This window comes from Aedes aegypti, chromosome 3, assembly GCF_002204515.2.
Source record: "Aedes aegypti strain LVP_AGWG chromosome 3, AaegL5.0 Primary Assembly, whole genome shotgun sequence".
NCBI lineage: Eukaryota > Metazoa > Arthropoda > Insecta > Diptera > Culicidae > Aedes > Aedes aegypti.
The window spans coordinates 380,157,056-380,175,776 of record NC_035109.1 but is presented as its reverse complement, the minus strand read 5'-3'; the positions used below and the strand labels follow the sequence as shown (position 1 = coordinate 380,175,776).

The following is an 18,721-nucleotide window of genomic DNA, read 5'->3' as shown; positions in this document are numbered from 1 at the left end:
GTGCTCACCACAGCGCACAAACTACTGATGATGCTCCGTCATCATCGCGCATTTTTCGCGAGTTTCTCCTCATCCATCATCTGGCGATTGCAAGTGCCTATATGCAGCATTACTAGTCGGTGCCCATTGTGTGTTGTTTTGCGATTGCTAATCATCATCAGAATCCGTCGACGGTCGAACAGTCAGGGCGAAGGAGAACGTCGTAAACTGTCTTGGGTTCCTATGAAAATTACATCGTGTGGTCCCCAGATTATTAGCCACAGGTCTGAGTTCTCGCGTTCTAGCTCGTCTTAGGTCGTATAAGTGATCCACAAAAGAATACGCGATTGATTGAATTACGTACGGAACATTGCCCAAATAATACTCTTATTTGCGTTTTGAGTTGCTAATTGGAACGGGCTCTATTTGGCCAGCCTTTGTTGTTGATCTACGAAGACGACCAAGTTGTTCGAGTCATGCAGAACGTGATCAATTCGGTTAAGGGTACCGCCCTTGGAGTGGCGGAGTATTTGACACCGGTTCTGAAGGTTGGTATACCTGTAAAGGGGATGTATTGATTTTCTATAACGTGCCTTGTTTTTAGGAATCCAAATTCCGGGAGACGGGAGTGCTGACACCGGAGGAATTTGTAGCAGCCGGAGATCACTTGACGCACCATTGCCCCACCTGGTCCTGGGCGGTTGGAGATGAAACCAGGATAAAACCCTATCTGCCCAAAGGTAATCCATTGATAGTGCAAGCTCGGGGTGTCCATCCATTCGGGGAAATCGGGAAATTCCTTGCAATTCCCAAACGACCGGGAAATAGTAGAACATACTATAAAACGGGGTATCATTGATCAGCGGGTAACATTGATCGTAAATTGTTCAAATATACATTTTTCGTTGAAACCATTTCGATATATGAATAGTGCTCCGGAGGATTTATTTGCAGTATAATTATTAATCTGAGCCAATTTGTGTCTTCACCACTTTTATTAACCAATACAGGTATGTTCCGTTTTTATCAACACGATCGTCAATTTTCAGTTGACAAAAACGGAACCGTGACAAAAACGGAATAATTTTCTTAGACAAAATATTTTACAAATTTGAAAATAAAATTGCAGTTTGATCAGGATAGTACACATTTTCATCATATAAATGCACAGTATTGATCTTAAGGAGCTGTAAGAAACATTTAGATTTTGATTATTCATTTTTATAGGTTCGTAATGAAAGTTGATTGCCGACTCCTATCAATCAATATGATTTTGAAATAAATCATTAATAGTTTTAGTTTTCTTGGTTAGAATTTCAATAAATGTAATATTAAAACGATAATCACATAAGTGTCCTTTGCATCATGAGGTGCGTCATATTTGTAAAAATAATTACAAGTAAATGGGTCGAGCTGATCATCGTTTTTTTTTTTCAAGAAAGATTGAACAAGAAACAAATACTTTTTCTACTATTCATTCTTATCCTTCTGCTTCTTATGCTTCTTTTTCTTTATGGAATTACATTCCAACTTAGGAAGAGCCTTCGTCTCAGCTTAGTGTTCTTATAAACACTTACGTAGTTATCAATTGAGAGCTTTTTTGCCAAGGTACATATTTTGCATTTTTGGTCAAACCCAATTGGCGATTAAATGTGGAGTTATGTTGCGAAAATTTTGCAAACTGAACTAAATATGTACGGTTTTCTGTGCTTTGAATTGCCAAAATCTTATCAGTAAAATGATTGTGGTGATCTTGCTTCTAAAGTTATTACTACCAACTTTGATAGTGATGCACTAATCGCCTATCTAGAACAGCGCCATGCAATCTCCCATACAAAACGACAGATTAGTTTTCAGATGTTTTTCCAGAACAAACACCATTCCATTGGATTTATATAGAAGTTTATCAAAAACCACAAAAGCAGAACACTAGGAGGAAATTCCAGTGTTCGATCCCTGGATCAATGGACAACTATGGAGCAAAAATAACCTTTCTTAGCTAAATCACTCCCAACGATTATATTCCGATCGTATCACTCGCTTGTAGTGAATCCGAGACCACTACCTTCCCACCCACCAAAATCCTTGATATCTATGAGGGCGTCGGTCAGTCGCTGGCCTCATTCCATCATACCATTATCGTACCATCATTATACTTTCCTATTCCTGTAACGGACAATATGGAGCAATGGAAGCTTTCATGTCTTTTCAAGTCTGAACTCCGATCGGATGGCTATTCATTCCCTTCTTCTCCTTTTCTGGCCAACTGACACCTTTTGGTATCGGGTGTAGTTTTACGTCCGCCTATTTCTGGTACTAAGCCTAAACACGGACGCCCAGGGAGGCCTCGGGAATTGATACCCGACTGACTGGGGTGAGAGGCAACCACGCTTATCACTACACCACCGACGCCACTTATTCATTCCCAAATAGTCCTCCATAAGCAATTGGAATAACATTGAAAAAGCAAAAACATGACAGCTCTCGGTATGCAATCTACGAAATACTCCATTACTACGCAACGCAACGCAAGAAGTTTATCAAAAAATACAAAAGTGTACAAACTCTAGAACAAGCATCATCAAATTAGAAAGTTTTGGTAAGGAACTCTTTTGTAAAGTTTTATGAATAAGCGTAAGGCGAAGTAGGCTGTCATTGAAATTTGTACTGGGAATCGATGGTTGTGGCTGATTCGTGATTGTGTGGCTGATTGTGGACTTAAAGAAAATCACTCGGTTTTGTACTGACATAGCTGAAAAAGTATCAGCATACTTTCTGCATGTAAGTGCAAGTAGCAATACTTTCTGAATCAATGTTACTTAAGATGACTGAGTTTTATCACTTTGAAATTGCAAGCTGCAAAATCCACATGGCTGCCAAAACGAATGACGGCTACTTAGACATAAGACTCCTAATAAACCTTTCAGTCTCCATGTGGGGAAGTGGTTCATGTCTGCTCAAAGATCAAGATACCAGTAAATTTTGGATGGCAACGTGCGTGACGTGGGAACGTCCAGTATCAACAGTTTCTGAAATTGTCATCCATTTCAGACCTTTACCCTCTTCCTCGATGCAAACTTGTTCTATGGAGATTTCTAAATTCTCTATAGATTGCTTAGTTTTGCTGAAACTTCTCCCCTACTCCTTGGAACAGTATCTAATCAATGGCTGTTTGATATTATTTGTCCAATTCTATCTAGTTTAGGAGATAGAAGATAGTGTCCGTATTAGGGCACTTGCAGCCTTTGTTTAGTGAGCCCAACGTACCCCTTTGATTTTGCCGGGAAACGTTTTGTAACGTGTTTTCCGTTCCAAACCGTTACTCAGCAAAATCAAAGGGGGCTTCATTACTATCAAATTTACATAGAAAATTCTCTAATGCCATGTAATATAAGAAAAACGGAGAGGTTTCTGCAACTCTCTTAAGTACGTATTCTACTAATCACAAATTCTAGTTGTTGCTAGGACGTGGCCAGAGCAACTCTCGATTGTTAAAGGATGGGTCAATCAACAGACCATGCTAAGTTTGAAAACTATAATTGATTAGTGGATAAGAAGGAGTCAAACCTTATTGAATCGTATATGGCTTGACACGTACCATGCATCGTAGGTGCTCAACATCAACATAATGTCGAAAATTTAACTCTTTGGCTATTGAAAAGCGTTTAAATTGCTCAAAAATAAGTATTAACTAAATATTCTAAACATTTTGAAAACGGAATAATTTGTTGACGAAATCGGAACGTGACAAAATCGGAGCGTGACAAAATCGGAACGTGATAAAAACGGAACATACCTGTATATGCAATACAACCAGGCATGAACATTTTTTTGGAACATTATCAATAATAACAGGATACAAAAGAAAATATATCGAAAAAGTACAAGGCACGAAACTTTTGCTATGTAAACATTGTTAGAATTTTCCACGTATCCTGCAAAGTTATTGAGAGCATCACAAAACTATAGAATCGTCATGTCTCATTGAAATTTGTGATAGTTTTATGTAAAAAATTGTTGATTTTTTAAAATATTGGATCAAAGGTCTCAATTTTACGACTTTTTTTTATTATAAAGTGTTTACAACAGAATGAAACAAACAAAGCATTCAGAAAAGTAAAAAACTATAAAACATATATATTGTCAGTGCGCAGAACGAACACAAACTTCGCTCTACTATTTCGCGCGATCAAAACGTCGCTGGACTCTAGCAACCTTTCCATGTTACGTACGGGTTTCTGCGGTGCTTATTCCTAGGTTATTTCTATGGTCACAAAGAAACAGGGTGGCCATCTACTCTTTTAGATGGGTAACCACATGCTCAATAAACTTGAAAGATTGAGCCGTCGATTGTCTGCATTTGGTACAAAAAATAATGTGTTTCACTCCTATGAGTTACCCATATGGTCTTGTCTGGGACATTCAGTGGCAACAAAAAACCCAGAGTGACAAATCACTTGTTTTTTGTTTTTTGTCACATGTTTAAAAAACCTAGAAGATTGAGCCATTGAATGCCTCGCACGGTGTGTTTCGTAGAACAACTTTATTACAAAAAAATAGGTAAGTCTGAAACTTCGCCACAATAAAGTCTAGGTTTCTCGCGTTCATTTGCTGCAAAAACCAAAAAAATCGGTCGGGGGGTCTAGAGTATTTTTTTTTTTTTTTTGATTTCGAGAGACTTGCTCATATGTTTCAATTTGCGTATCTATGTGTTTATGTACATAAGGTCGGTTCAAATTTTAAAAATGTTTGAGATTCCAATCTTTCATATGTTTCTTACCATCCTTACTATAAAAATAGTGTTTTCAGCAATTTTCAGCTTTCTAGGTGCTGATTTAAAGGTGGTCCAGAGACAATGTAGGTTTACATATATGGAAATTACTATGAAGAAATTTTGAGATATGTTCCAAACACGCTTGAACTGTAATGTAAGTACAAACTTATTATCCCATTGTAAAAACTCATTCTTCAAAACATAATAAAGAAAATTGCTGAAGAGAGAAATTCAATCCGACGGATAGCAGACGAGATATGCATGAGTTTGTTTGCTAATATTTAGCTTAATATGGGATTATAGCCCTGCAAACATGTACAAAAATCCCAACCCCATTTTAGCCTCAAATTTTTTGCTAGTGAATGTTATGTCTGATTATTGTAGTATATTCTGACATTACTTTGCTATCCAGGACAATTGTTGTCATATTTTTTTTACTGTCCTAAATAATGTAATAAAGCAAAGAAGTTCAAAGGTTTTGGCCGCCAAAAACTAGAAACAGCGTCTGATTGTCGTATACTTTGGTGATAAACTTTCCACCTTCAAAAAACACACTTTATTGTTGAAAATTTTAGTTTGTTTGGAATCAGAAGATGGTGGAGTTTTTAGAGAACGTGTTTTTCATGATCACAATAAATAATTTTGCTAGGGTCATAGTTTTGAGGGCATTTGCATCTTAAAGGTTTGATATGCCTTCATTTTTTTTAAAGTTGAATAAAAATAAATAAGGAGGCCTATAACAGATTTTTGAGGATGAAATTTGTTCCTTCGGTTAGAGACAACTTATATCAATACGAGCTCATAGATTTTGAGCAAAACGGAGCCGTTTGTCACACTTATATGAGGGTTCAATCAAAGCTCTCCAAAATGAGCCGTTTTTTCGAAAATATGTTTAAGTCTCCAATGACCCAGGTATGAATCAATTCTATCATTTGATATTCACGTATGCTGGAGAGAAGGCTTGTGAAGAATCTCACGCCATCGTTGATGTGTTAGAAGCTTTCATCACACAGATATTGAACCCGACGTCCGCATGATAAAATTTGAAGGGATGTTTCCACTTCCTCTCTGGTAAGGTGAAAGTAACAGATAAAAATCATATCCAAAGCGAAAAACTTAGTCTAAATAGATTAAACAATACAAGTAATGAATAATATTTATGTTCCATTCACATTTTCCATGTAAAAACTACCATAAAACATGATATGACGATTTTCGCATTTTTTATGGGCCATACCAAAGACAAATTAAAGACCGCCAGGTCCCTTGCAGTTGCCCGATATTTTATGGCTCATAAGGTAATCTAGAATGCCGTGGTTCTCTAGATTTGTGATCTTGCAGTTGCCCGATATTTTATGGCTCATAAGGTAATCTAGAATGCCGTGGTTCTCTAGATTTGTGATCTTGAAAGTATAGGTTTGACCTCGATGCATCTTCACCTTAGGATGAGATCATAAGTTTTGCGAGAAATATTCTCTAGTAACTTCTTACATCATTATAACCAATTTAAGTACGCGTGGAAAATAATTAAAATGATGCTTGAGATAGTTTTGCGACTATACGTATATCATATGTCATTTATGCTTATTACAGCTCATTTGACCAAGAACAACTTTACCTTCCATGCCAAGGTGTGCAAATGGTTTGACCTTGCAGTTCGTCCCGTATCTCCAAACGTACGTCCAGGTCCGTCCCACTCGAGCTTGGTACCACTTCTAGTACTGCATTTGGTCCCTCGGTAGTACAAAAGGTACCCATGTTTGACAGATCGCAGTACACTTTGCACGGCATTCTAGATTACCTTATGAGCCATAAAATTTTGGACAACTGCAAGACACATGGAGGTCTTTAATGTGTCTTTGGTACGTCGGTACAAAAACACATATGCATAAGTACTTCACACAAAATATAAAAAAATGTTCTGGACCCCCCGACCGATTTTTTTGATTTTAGTCGCAAATGAAAGAGCAAAGTCTAATTGTTTTTAGTTCGAAATTTCAGACTTACCTATTTTTTTGTAATAAACTTACTCCACAAAGACACCGTGCTCGTCTTGGAACAAAAACTGAAATATCCCTCAATACAGAACACTCCGGTGGTAATGCCTAGCTTATTTCAGAGGTCATAAAGGACTTGAGTGATCATTCACTAATTACTGTATAGGATAAGTCACATACCTGAAAAACAAGGAGGAACATCGAATGCCTAGTTTTGGTACAAAAACTTAAATGCCCCACTATACAGGTTTCACTGGTGGTCATTTCTGGGTTATTTCAGAGGTCACAAAGGACCCGACTGGTCATTTAGTCATTATTGTGTGAGTAAAGTTACATGCCCGAAAAAACAGGGAAATTGAGCCGTCGTAATGTCTTGTTATGGTACAAACTAATGTACCACACGATACGGGTTCCTTCGCTGGTCATTCCTGGGTTATTTCAATGACAGCAAAGGACCAGACTAGCCATCCAATCATTATTGTGTGAGATGAGGCACGTGCTCAGAAAACCAGGAAAATTAGGCCGTCGCATGTCTAGTTATTTTGGTCAGATGAAGGCTCATTCAGCTATAATTGAACTATAAGAGTCACAGGTATTCAAACTCTTTAACCGGGTATGAATAAGTAGATGATTTGAGAATCTCTATTCACAGTCCACGTGAACACCTATTCAGCTTCGGTTCGGATTATTTGTTTAGTTACAAAACTACGGGTTGTCAAAGTAAGGGTCTCTTAAAGGGACATTTTTCAGATGTCGGTTCCCGGTGACCACAGTAACTGAATCCGGATCTCCATAAGGGTTTCTAAAACTAGACATGTGTGCCTTTCATTTAATTCATTAATAAGCAGATACCCACACTGTATTCGTCGCAAACATAAACGGGACCCTAACGAAAGGCGGAAACACGAATGGCGGAATCACAAAAGGCGGAAACTCAAAAGGCAGACTAACTTAGACGTGTAACAAAAGGCGGAATCGTTCAAAAACGATTGTAAAATGCTTACTTAAGCTTCCACACGATAATTAGACTGAGCTGTTTAGGTTCCTATTCATATCAACGTTTTCAAAATTTCTAAGCGGACTTCGAATTACTTTTGAGAAAAGGTGCTTTTTTGTTTTTCAATTAATATGTAGGTATTAGCCACTATAACCGATGTTGATGTTAGGTGGAATATCTGTCGCCCGTTTCTATTTCTTTTATTTATTGGCGACTGTTTCAGCCTTAGGTTTGCTCTAAATTTTCGATATTATTGCTTTTTCTTCTTGGCACTACGCCCCCACTGAGGCACAGTTTGCTTCTCAGCTTAGAGTTCAATGAGCACTTCCACCGTGATTACCTGAGAGCTTTCTTTGTCAAAGTTGTCATTTTCGCATTCTTATATCGTGCAATTCTACGTCACTAGCCCGAAAGACACTTGCTCGAAAGTAACATTAGCCCGAATGATGGACATAGTCTATTATTTGGAAAAAAAAAATCTAATACATTAGGGGCCGTCCATAAATGACGTAGCATTTTTTCACTGATTTTTTACAACCCCCTCCCCCCTCGTAGCATTTCGTCACAAATGCAGGTACTCCCCCCTGGAAAATACGTAGCATATCAAGCACTCCCCCCCTATATTTATTTATTTGTTTTCCTTAGTGACTGGGTTGAAACAAAAAATTGGAATTGAGAAGTTCAATACAAAGTTTAATATTAATTACTGACTGAAATGAAAGGATAATCTTTTCTAACATTTTCCTTGGTTTTGGTTTCCAGTTTCTTATAGACTAAATTATATTACTACTGCTGTTCTTAACATAAAAAACAAGTTTACTATTAAAATTGTGAAAAAAAAAATTGATTGGATTGATGAAGCTCGTTACTGTCGAGTTAGGGTCCAATATATTTTATAATATATTGAACAAAAGTTTCGTTATATTAGAGGATTGCTTTTTTAAATTATTCGTTGTTAGGAATTAGATTTCAATGAAAATGATCAAGAAAATATATTAATTTGAAATCAATCATCGTTAATATTATCCAATTTCAAATCATTTTAGCAAACAGTGGCCAGATACATAAAAGATTACACTTGAAATATTTGGAATGTTTAGAAAATTTTAGCGATTATTATACAAATACAATAATCTCTATTAATATTTCAGTTGATTTTCATTATCGTTTCCATACTGAAATGATCATACACAACCTATAAATAATAAAAATTCTTCAAATTACCGAGTTATTACCAAAATTTAATGATAGGGCAATTTTGTTAACACTCGAATCTACTATCCTCATTAATATTCGGGCTATTTCATCAAGAGCATTGATATATCAACACAAATGATGAGTTGATTGGGTGGAGATCTCTTGCAACATTGAAGGCATAATTCACGGAATAAATATCTTGCTTTAAATGTAATATTTGTCAAGAAGAGCATATATTATTTTCTTGAAGAAATAAAGCCCCAAAAGAAAATATGGATAAAACTAAAACGACTGACTTTATATCATGTTTACAAATGGCAAAAAAAATATACTCCAAGTAGTTAGAGCATTGATTTTTAATCAATTCATTAAAATTATTTTGTTTATTTATAAATTTATTAATTTGGACACGAATATAATATAATATTCACATAATTATTTAAAGCTTCAAAACATCTGTTTGATTGCATTTATCAAGAAAATCTTAAGTTCATTCAATTTTCAATCTTGTCATATGAATGTTTTGAAGCCTTATCATAATTTTATAACCCAAGTTTATAAGTAAAATAAAAGAAGTTTCATAAAAAATAATTGTCTGCAATTTTTTTCAGCGTTTTTCTTTTTACGGACTTGATTCAAAATGCTACGTCCGCTAGCTAAGACCCCTCCCTCCCCCTCGTCACACTTCATCACAAATTCGTGAAGACCCCCCTCCCCCCTAAAAAGCTACGTCATTTATGGACGACCCCTTATCAGTTCTTTTAATCATCGGCTATTCTTTCTGAACTTGTCAGCTTGAATATGTTTGGCGCCACGAGCCACTAAAGAGCCAGTTGAAATTGATTCTTCTGCGAAACATATACTTTTTTTTACCTAATATTGCTGCTAGTGGTATTTAAGCTGCTCATATTCGCGTTAATGTTATGGCACAGAAAAACAGACGTAACAGTTAGAACAATTACCCATCTGAAACTTTGAAAATGTTACTGTCCAATACTAAAAATCAGGTGACAGTAGTGCGCAAAAGCGATACGAGCGCTACGACTGGCCAGTCGGCCAACCATAAAATATTAGAATCGTGCACAATTTTGCTGTACGATGCAAATAATTTGAGTGTTCCGTCTGTTATCAGTGGTTATATAATCCTCACATTCCAAAATGACTCATGGAAGTGTCTTTGTAGTTATTTTACCCAACACGGTGCTATAACAGATTTACTACAAACTCCATGACTCGGATCATCGCATTGGCTCATGGAAACATCAAATCATGGAACAGAAAAGCTTTGGAGAGCTGCACAGAATGCAAAACTATTAAGTCATATTCTTTACTAGTGTGAAACTCAAATTTGATTTGTGAACATTTGACATCATTCCTATCGTAGCATTACCATCCGGACAGCTAGATCATTTTTTTACAAATTTGTTAGAGGGCGGCCGGCCGTTTGCTCTGCTGGTTCAAAAAGTCCGAGTCCGCCCAATTTAAATTAGCCTTATGTGATTCCGCCTTTCGTGTTTCTGCCTTTCGTGATTCCGCCTTTTGTGTGTAGTCGCCTTTTGTTAGTTCTGCCTTTCGAAATTCCGCCTTATGTGTTTCCGCCTTTCGTGTTTCTGCCTAACGTAGGACACCCCCATGAGGGTTTCTAAAACTAGACATGTGTGCCTTTCATTTAATTCATTAATAAGCAGATACCCACACTGTATTCGTCGCAAACATAAACATTTAAAACGGGAAGTACTGTGCGGAATCTTCTTAACCATATATCTTAAGGTGAAGCAGTTTGGAATCAACTTCTAAGATTGCACTAAAACTTCAAAGGCACAAATCTAGCGAAAAAAGCATCCAACAACCGTGCACTTTTTATTTTAGCTTTGTGCACTGTCAGAAAGCTTAAAATAAGAAGATCAAAAACGTTTTCTAACTATTTCTCCAGTTTTGTGCCTTTGAAAACGTGAGTAGGGGCATAAGTCGGCCATTATGCCGGCCATCTTTGGATTCCGAGATGTTTCACCTTAAATACGACAAATATCTTCTCTTTGATTGCCGGCATTCAAAAGATTAAATTCAAGACGCTAAAACAATAAATGCCATGGGTCTATCGCTAGCTTTAAAAGCGAATCCTGACTTTTATTTTCCTTTCCCAACCCCCACCTCCGTAGCACTTATGAGGGTGTCGCTGAGTCGGTGGCCTCTCATTAAGTAAGGGATTATTCAAATATTACGTAACGCAAATTTTGTCATTTTAAGACCCCCTCCCTCCCCCACGTAACAGATTTTGTATGGCAAATTTAAAAATTTTGTATGGACCGTAACACAATGGCAGACCCCCTCCCTCCCCCTGCTGCGTTACGTAATATTTGAACGAACCCTAAGTGCTACATCAACATTTCCTTCCCCTATCCCAAGTTACGGTAAAGATGGGCGTGGCCAGGAATAGCAATATTTATGGTTTTGGTCTTTTTGTTTAGGATTGGATCAAGGAATACTCCCCATCCTTGTTCTTGGGAGCAGTCTGAATGAGATTATCAAAAAGAAACATAAATGTTGCTACACGCAAAAAAATTGTGCGATAAAAACTACCATATTAGGGGGTTAACTTAAGCGCTCGCACCGGCAATTTTCAGCAGACCAGAAATGCGCTTGATTTTACCATGTCTGTAGTCGAAATCAGATTGTTGTAAATTATTGCTGTCAAACGTACCAGTAATGTGGTGGGATGTACCGTAAACATAGTAAATTGGTCTGAAATTGCATGGTAGTTTCAAGAATGGGCGTAGTCAGCTAAAATAGTCATTTTTATCGCAGAATTTTTTCCCGTTTTTCCAATCTACAAAGTATACCGTAACTACGCTAACGCTAACGCTAGACATGTGTGCCTTTCATTTAAGCCCAACAGAACAAAATTCGGCCAACGCACTGCCCAAGTAACCATGAAGCATTGGCTTATAGAGTTACTGTGCACTTGCTGTGGCCTTAGGTGCAGGGGCTTCATTGCTTGCAAGCGCACGAGCGCACTGTACATTGAGTGTCCTTTTTTGATGCGCCTCATTTTTCTTGAGATGTGTCTCACTGTGGTCTCATGTGCTGTTTAAAATTCAGCGCAATAATTGAAGTGATTACAAAAGTTTTCAACGAAGATCGAAATTGTTACTCTTGGATCACGAGTCTTCCACCATATCATGTAGACCATCTACACACCTGCATAATGAGACGAAAATAGTTGTAAAGGCTCTTCGATACTAAGCAGTTGTTTCACAACTTGGATACCGATAGCGAACCGTAGCGCCGAGACAGTGCATGAGCACATCACCTAGCGCGATTTTAAAACTTTCGCGAGCCTCCGTCTAGCGCAGCACACTAGGATTCTGATGAGCTGAAAGACGGTTTGGTTGGAGGCTCGTCAGTAGATTTATGAGCTCCTGATAAATATGTAACTCTAATCGCTTATATAAAGCAGCTGCATTGCCGTAAGTCTACCATTAAATAAGTTTAAAAGTGTAAAAAGGCCCTATAGTCCCTATATAGTCGAACTAATGCAAGAATGTTTATAAAGCAACCAAGCAGTTCATAAAGTAATATTAGTGCATTGATACATTTGTAATGTAGCGTTATTGCCTGACAGCTCTTGAAAAGTGTCGAATAAAAGCAATGTCGCATGAGTATTGTTGAAATGCAGTAGAATACGTGCAATTTTCGTATTCATTCATATTTGGGACTACGAAGCTGCTGCTGTTTTCCTCGGTTTTCTGTGAGAAAAACAAGGAGAGATATATTTTTTGCTTTTTTTCACGCACACGATGACAGTTCCTTACGAGGTTTTCCATAAGTGCGAGTGCTTTGTAAATCTCTTTTTGTTTCGTAGTCGCGAATAACATTAAGAATCAGAAAGAATGTTTTTGTGTAAAACTAATTAAATTCATACATCATTGCACTATGGGCCAGGGACGCAATCTGGCGGGACAAAATTAATAACTCGGTAACGAAGCGTTTCTGGTATTTGGTGTCTTCGGCAAAGTTTTTTGTAACAACGAGGACCATCTACTGCCATAAACGGATAGTTCGTAAATCGTCGGCATAGGTGGCGCCACAATCTAACTTTTTACTGTGACGTTCTAGAGACTTGGCGTGTTCGGCAAAGTTGTTCGTTTTGATACAATAAACAACTCTCTCGAAGACGTCAAAATTCCACAGCCTACTGTTTTCGAGTTATTGACAAAATTAGTGAAAATTTTTGAAAAAACCATTTTTTTCACCGAATTTGACTTTTTTTCTAAGAACCATGTCATATAATATTTTTTGCTGATAAATATATAACAAACGCTGGTGGAAAAAAAATAATAATACGACGCATAAAACATAAGAAATTATGAAAAAACTTAAAAAATAGAGCAATTTTTGAATCTTTATTTCTCCAAAAGCGCAAAAAATCGCAAGCTCTAATTTTTAGGCAACATAAAGTAATTCTTGATGAAACGGATGTTAAAATTCCAGAGAGGTATATTTTGGTGTTTTTGAGATATTTAATTTTTTACAATGATTATATTACTCCAATACAGTTAATTTCCATGAGGAATCGGAACGGGCGATCGACTTTAAGAAATAACGAGTCGTAGAACAAAAACTTTAGAAAGCCATAAAATTCAGTTTAAGAGCAGTTCCTTGAGTTGATATCGAGTAATGTAGGTGAAAGTGTAGATTAAAACTGGGTACATATGTGTGTTTCTTCAATAATTCAAATGATATAGTATGCCATGAAAAACTTGATCATGTGTCAGTTAATTGTTGTCATCATGGTTCGAGGTGAGCAATTTTTTTTATGAATGTGTTGCTTTTAACACGGAAAATCAAATTTTAAAGCATATTCATGTCGATACCTCTAAATACTAAAATTTCAGAGCGCACGAACTCTTGTTCGGAGCTTGTAGATTTGTTTCAAAGCGGAAAGAGCGTTGATCCTTGGATGTTTCGACACAGAGGATACAGATCAAAGGTATCAATTTGGAGATTCCTTCGATTTTGAGAACTGTTAGGTTGTTTAACCTCAAATATATGTTAAATCACCGGATTTACTTAAATTTTGAGCTTCCGGAAAACTGTTCCAACGAATTCGAGATGAAATCCAAAAAGCTGGCTGGTACTGTGAGCAGATATAATAATTTCATGAAATAATAAAATATAACTTTCCGCTAATTTTAAAATACTCTTAAATATTTGCCACGAAAATATGATTCGCGTAATGAAAAGAAAACCGTAAAAAAATTAAAAAATCTCAAAAACACCAAAATATACCTCATTGAAATTTTGACATCTTTTTTTATCAAGTGTGGCTCTATGTTGCCTGAAAATTTGAGCTTGCGATTTTTTGCGCTTTTGGAAATATTAAGGTTCAAAAATTGCTCTATTTTTCAAGTTTTTTCATAATTGCTTAAGTTTTATGCGTCGTAATATTATTTTTTTTCACCAGAGCTTGTGTTTGTTATATATTTATCAGCAAAAAATATTATACGACATGGTTCTTAGAAAAAAAGTCAAATTCGGTGAAAAAAAATGGGTTTTTCACTAATTTTCTCTAATTTTGCCAATAACTCGAAAACAGTAGGCTGTGGAATTTTGACGTCTTCGAGAGAGTTGTTTATTTTATCAAAATGAACAACTTTGCCGAACACGCCAAGTCTCTAGAACGTCACAGTAAAAAGTTAGATTGTGGCGCCACCTATGCGGACGATTTACGAACTATCCGTTTATGGCAGTAGATGGTCCTCGTTGTAACAAAAAAACATTTCCGAAGACACCAAATACCGGAAACGCTTCGTTACCGAGTTATTAATTTTGTCCCGCCAGATTGCGTCCCTGGCCCATAGTGCATTGATTTATATCAACTTAAACAATCAGACAATTGGAACTGTCCAATTTTAACTAAAAGTTAAACGAATCGGTGAAACGGTTCACAGCCTTAATAAAAATAGTTTCTCTTAGTAGTGCTACTATAGGAGCAATAGGTTTACTATAGGTGCAAGGGAGTTTAAATTTTAAGTAAAATTATTTATTTCAATCATTCTGTACTAAGGAAACACCGACCCTACCTCTATAAGAAATCGTATCGCATTTCCACTTTAAAATAAATCATTTATATAAAAAATAATTCAATAAAATTCTCGCATAACTCTCACTTAGTCTAGGATAACGCACCAAAGCCATTGATAGCCACGTGTGTAGCTTGTTCTTCCTGATAAAACGAATGGACTTACACGTTATTAACAACGCTACGATTATGAGATGATCCTCCTTTATATCCCAGCGGTGATAGGTTTTATTTTAGGCCATTCATTTGCTTAAAACAACGAGTTACACAATCGGATACCAATGGTTTTAGGGCGTTCATAAGTTATGCGAGAATCTCTCAAATACGGGCCTGTTGTGAATATTATACACCGATTTTCGTTCTAAAAAATGTTGAATGGTGATTTTTTTTTTGAGGCTGGTTTTGGTATGACAATTAGTGTTTGGGAGTGACTGGTTACATCCCAGACATTACGAAATTTTTAAAACAATGAATATCTCAAACCAAGTACTCCAGTTAACGATCATTTTGTATGAAAAAAAAAATGAAAAGCTTCGTATTACTTTATATCTATCAAGATTTTGAATGGACACCCTGCTGCGAGGATTGTAACATTTTTCACACAACGATTGGCATTTTCAGACAAACAATTTCTCATAACTCGTAATGTGCCATGTTACCGACGTTGCAAGCAGATGGAATACGTCGGGGAAGAAACGTTGGTCGAGGAGAGTGACCAGGACGGCGGGTGGGTGGAAACACACCATTTCAATCCGGATGGAGCCAGTGGATCCGGATTGGAAGATAAGGTCTGCGAGATGACGCTGGAGGGAGCCAAAATGGATGATGATGTGGCCGCCGATATGGATGACCCCAGGAACCTCGAAGATGGAGACGGGAATGGGGATGACGACGATGATGAAGGGGCGGCTATCGATATGGACGAGTTTGAGGAGAGCGGTATGTTGGATCAGGTGGACCCGGTGAGTATACGCTGATCGATAACTGTTTGGAGTTTACTCAAACCTTATGAATTTTACAGTCATTAGCTACCGTGGTTCCGACGGAGAATGTCCCAAAGAAACCCTCGGAACAGGACGGCGACTCGGTAGTCCACACGCGAACCTACGATCTGCACATCACCTACGACAAGTACTACCAGACGCCGCGGTTGTGGGTTGTCGGGTACGACGAAAACCGCAAGCCGCTCACCGTGGAGCAGATGTACGAGGATGTCAGTCAGGATCACGCCAAAAAGACTGTCACGATGGAGACCCATCCGCATCTGCCGGGACCGAACATGGCTTCGGTTCACCCTTGCAAGTACGTTTAGGGTTTAGTGAGGGCCGGTAGCAGGTCTCATTTTGGAGATTTAGTCACTATTTCAATGTCTCTAAAATGTATATTTCCAATAAAAGGTCCCTAAAGTCCCTTTTTCCATCAAAGTGGTCTCTAAAACCACTTTCTTCCTTTTTATCTTTGTGATACCTTCAGAGTTTCGCATGCGACCAATTCTCAGGTTCTTTAGGCTTTTCTTTTCAGATTTTTCGAGGAAAAGCATCAGGAGTTATTGTAGTGATTTGACCAGAGGTTTCTTCTGGAACACTTTCAGAAACATCTATAATCTTTCAGGTACTCCTCAAATAATATGTATCTGAAGATTTTGCCACCAATTCTGCTAGAAGTTTCCAGAAATTACAGGGATTATAACAGAATTTCATCCAGTTATTCTCTACCGATTGCTCCAGTTGAAACTCAAAGAGATTTAGCTAGATTACGGTAGTAATAACAATGTCATGAGAATTAAAAAAGAAATATTGTTGGAAAAATGTCTGGTCAGATTCCATTGGCGATCAAAAGTGAGATTAGGTCGTGAAAGTTTTCCAAATTGAAATGAATATTTACGATTAATTATGCCTTAAATTGCAAAAATTTGGCAGTTAAATGATTGCGGTGATTTTTCTTCCAAAGTTATCACTATAAATTTTGATTAGGATGCACTAATCCCTATTCTAGAAGAGCGCCATCTCCTAATTTTAGCTTTGTGTTAGTTCACCAATAAGAAATCAAACTCTTATCTCCTGGTTCCTGTTACCTAGGTTTCTTTGTGATTCCTTGATTCCTGTTTGTTTTCCTTTCGATCTATTTTTTATTCAAGAGCTCTCTAAAGTTATTTTCAAGACACCCACTCGCTACCAGCCTTCAGGTTTATCTATCAAAAACCACCTCCATCACTAATTGTCACCACTATTAATCATCCACAGGCACGCAGACATTATGAAGAAGATCATCCAAACTGTGGAGGAAGGCGGCGGCGAACTGGGAGTTCACATGTATCTGATCATCTTCCTGAAATTCGTCCAAACGGTGATACCGACGATCGAATACGATTTCACCCAAAATTTCAACATTACCAATAAGTAAAATACATCTGTCTACACCTAGAATCATACGATGATATTAGATTGAAGATGAAAACAGCATAAATAATAACGCTTAACGCGAATGTCCATTCGAGCAGTCACCCACGCCACCCTGCACTTGTATTAGATGTAACAACATGTATTTGGCTTGGATCATACATAAGCAATAATCAGCAAACACAAAACAGCAGCTCATCGCAATTGCTTCAAGTAAACGGGTTTGAAATTGTTACAAAAACATCACGATGAATCGGTCGGGAATTATGATAACCACCACCCGACCACGAATGGAAGCGCGCTGACGAGCGTATTACGGATGGAAACGGAACAATGAACAGTGGAGAGGTAGAAGAACCACAGGATGGGTTCCACCTCCATCAGGAAGAATGAATTAATTAATATTGTTTGGTGTATAAAAGTCATTCAGAGCAGAATAAAAGTGTATTTTAATATTGCAGCTTTAGAAAAACAATCTCAGAGACTTTTAGCGTAATTATGTTGAAGAACTTCTTGGGCTGATTCAATTTGGCAATGTGAGTTTTCTCGGTAAGTGTCTAAAACTATGCATTAGGTAGCCCGGAGAAATATGGATCACCTATGAACTTTCTAAATATCAACCAAATGGATGTTTTTCCCTATTAGTTTATTTCTGAGTAGCTGTTTCTGACATTTGGGTATTTATTGCGATGGTAAGACGTTCCTAGTCAGAATTCCGATTGTGATATTCAAAAAACGACTCAACAACTGATTTGTTTAATCCTTCAGTTATCTTGGTTTATTGGTTTTCATTATATATCGTACACAATAAATATATTATGTAAATATCTCGTTATCTTTACATAATGATTTATTCTGTTGTTTTCTTGGGGGTTGTTTCATGTTTCTCCTTGCTTATCTTGTTAATCGTTTTTGCTTTTTTTCTGTTGTTTGCTTGTCAACTTGTATTGAACTCTTACACACATTAGCTGTGTTCAACGAGCTGCTCGAACTTGGTTGCAACCACTTGCGAGTCAGCTTTTGGTGTTCATTGAGCCACTCCAACCTACTTCGAGTCGCTCGGGTTTGTGTTCATTGAGCCGAGTCCAACCAACTCCGAGTCGCTCGAAACAGGTTGGAAGCTAGAGTCCGAGCTAGTTCAACCAGCTCGCAGTAGCTCGTGTTTTTGACGTTTAAAACGTAAACATTGAGAAAAAAAAGCAAAATTCCGAAGCGATACGGATTGTTAAGTGCGCGAATTTTTTTCACGTGGAATTCCGGTAAATTAGTAAAAAGAGTAAAAAGAGCGTTCATTGA

The 18,721-nt window shown here is 37.3% G+C and overlaps 1 protein-coding gene across 1 annotated transcript; it reads left to right on the top strand.

The window, feature by feature from the left end:
• Positions 1–27: 27 nt before the first annotated feature.
• On the top strand, positions 28–17,900 carry LOC5567463 (ubiquitin-like-conjugating enzyme ATG3). The gene is made up of 5 exons (XM_001657413.2): positions 28–527; positions 584–719; positions 15,648–15,988; positions 16,048–16,328; positions 17,270–17,900. The coding sequence occupies exons 1-5, from the start codon at positions 456–458 to the stop codon at positions 17,427–17,429; spliced, it is 990 nt and encodes a 329-aa protein (XP_001657463.1). The 5' UTR covers positions 28–455; the 3' UTR covers positions 17,430–17,900.
• Positions 17,901–18,721: the final 821 nt, after the last annotated feature.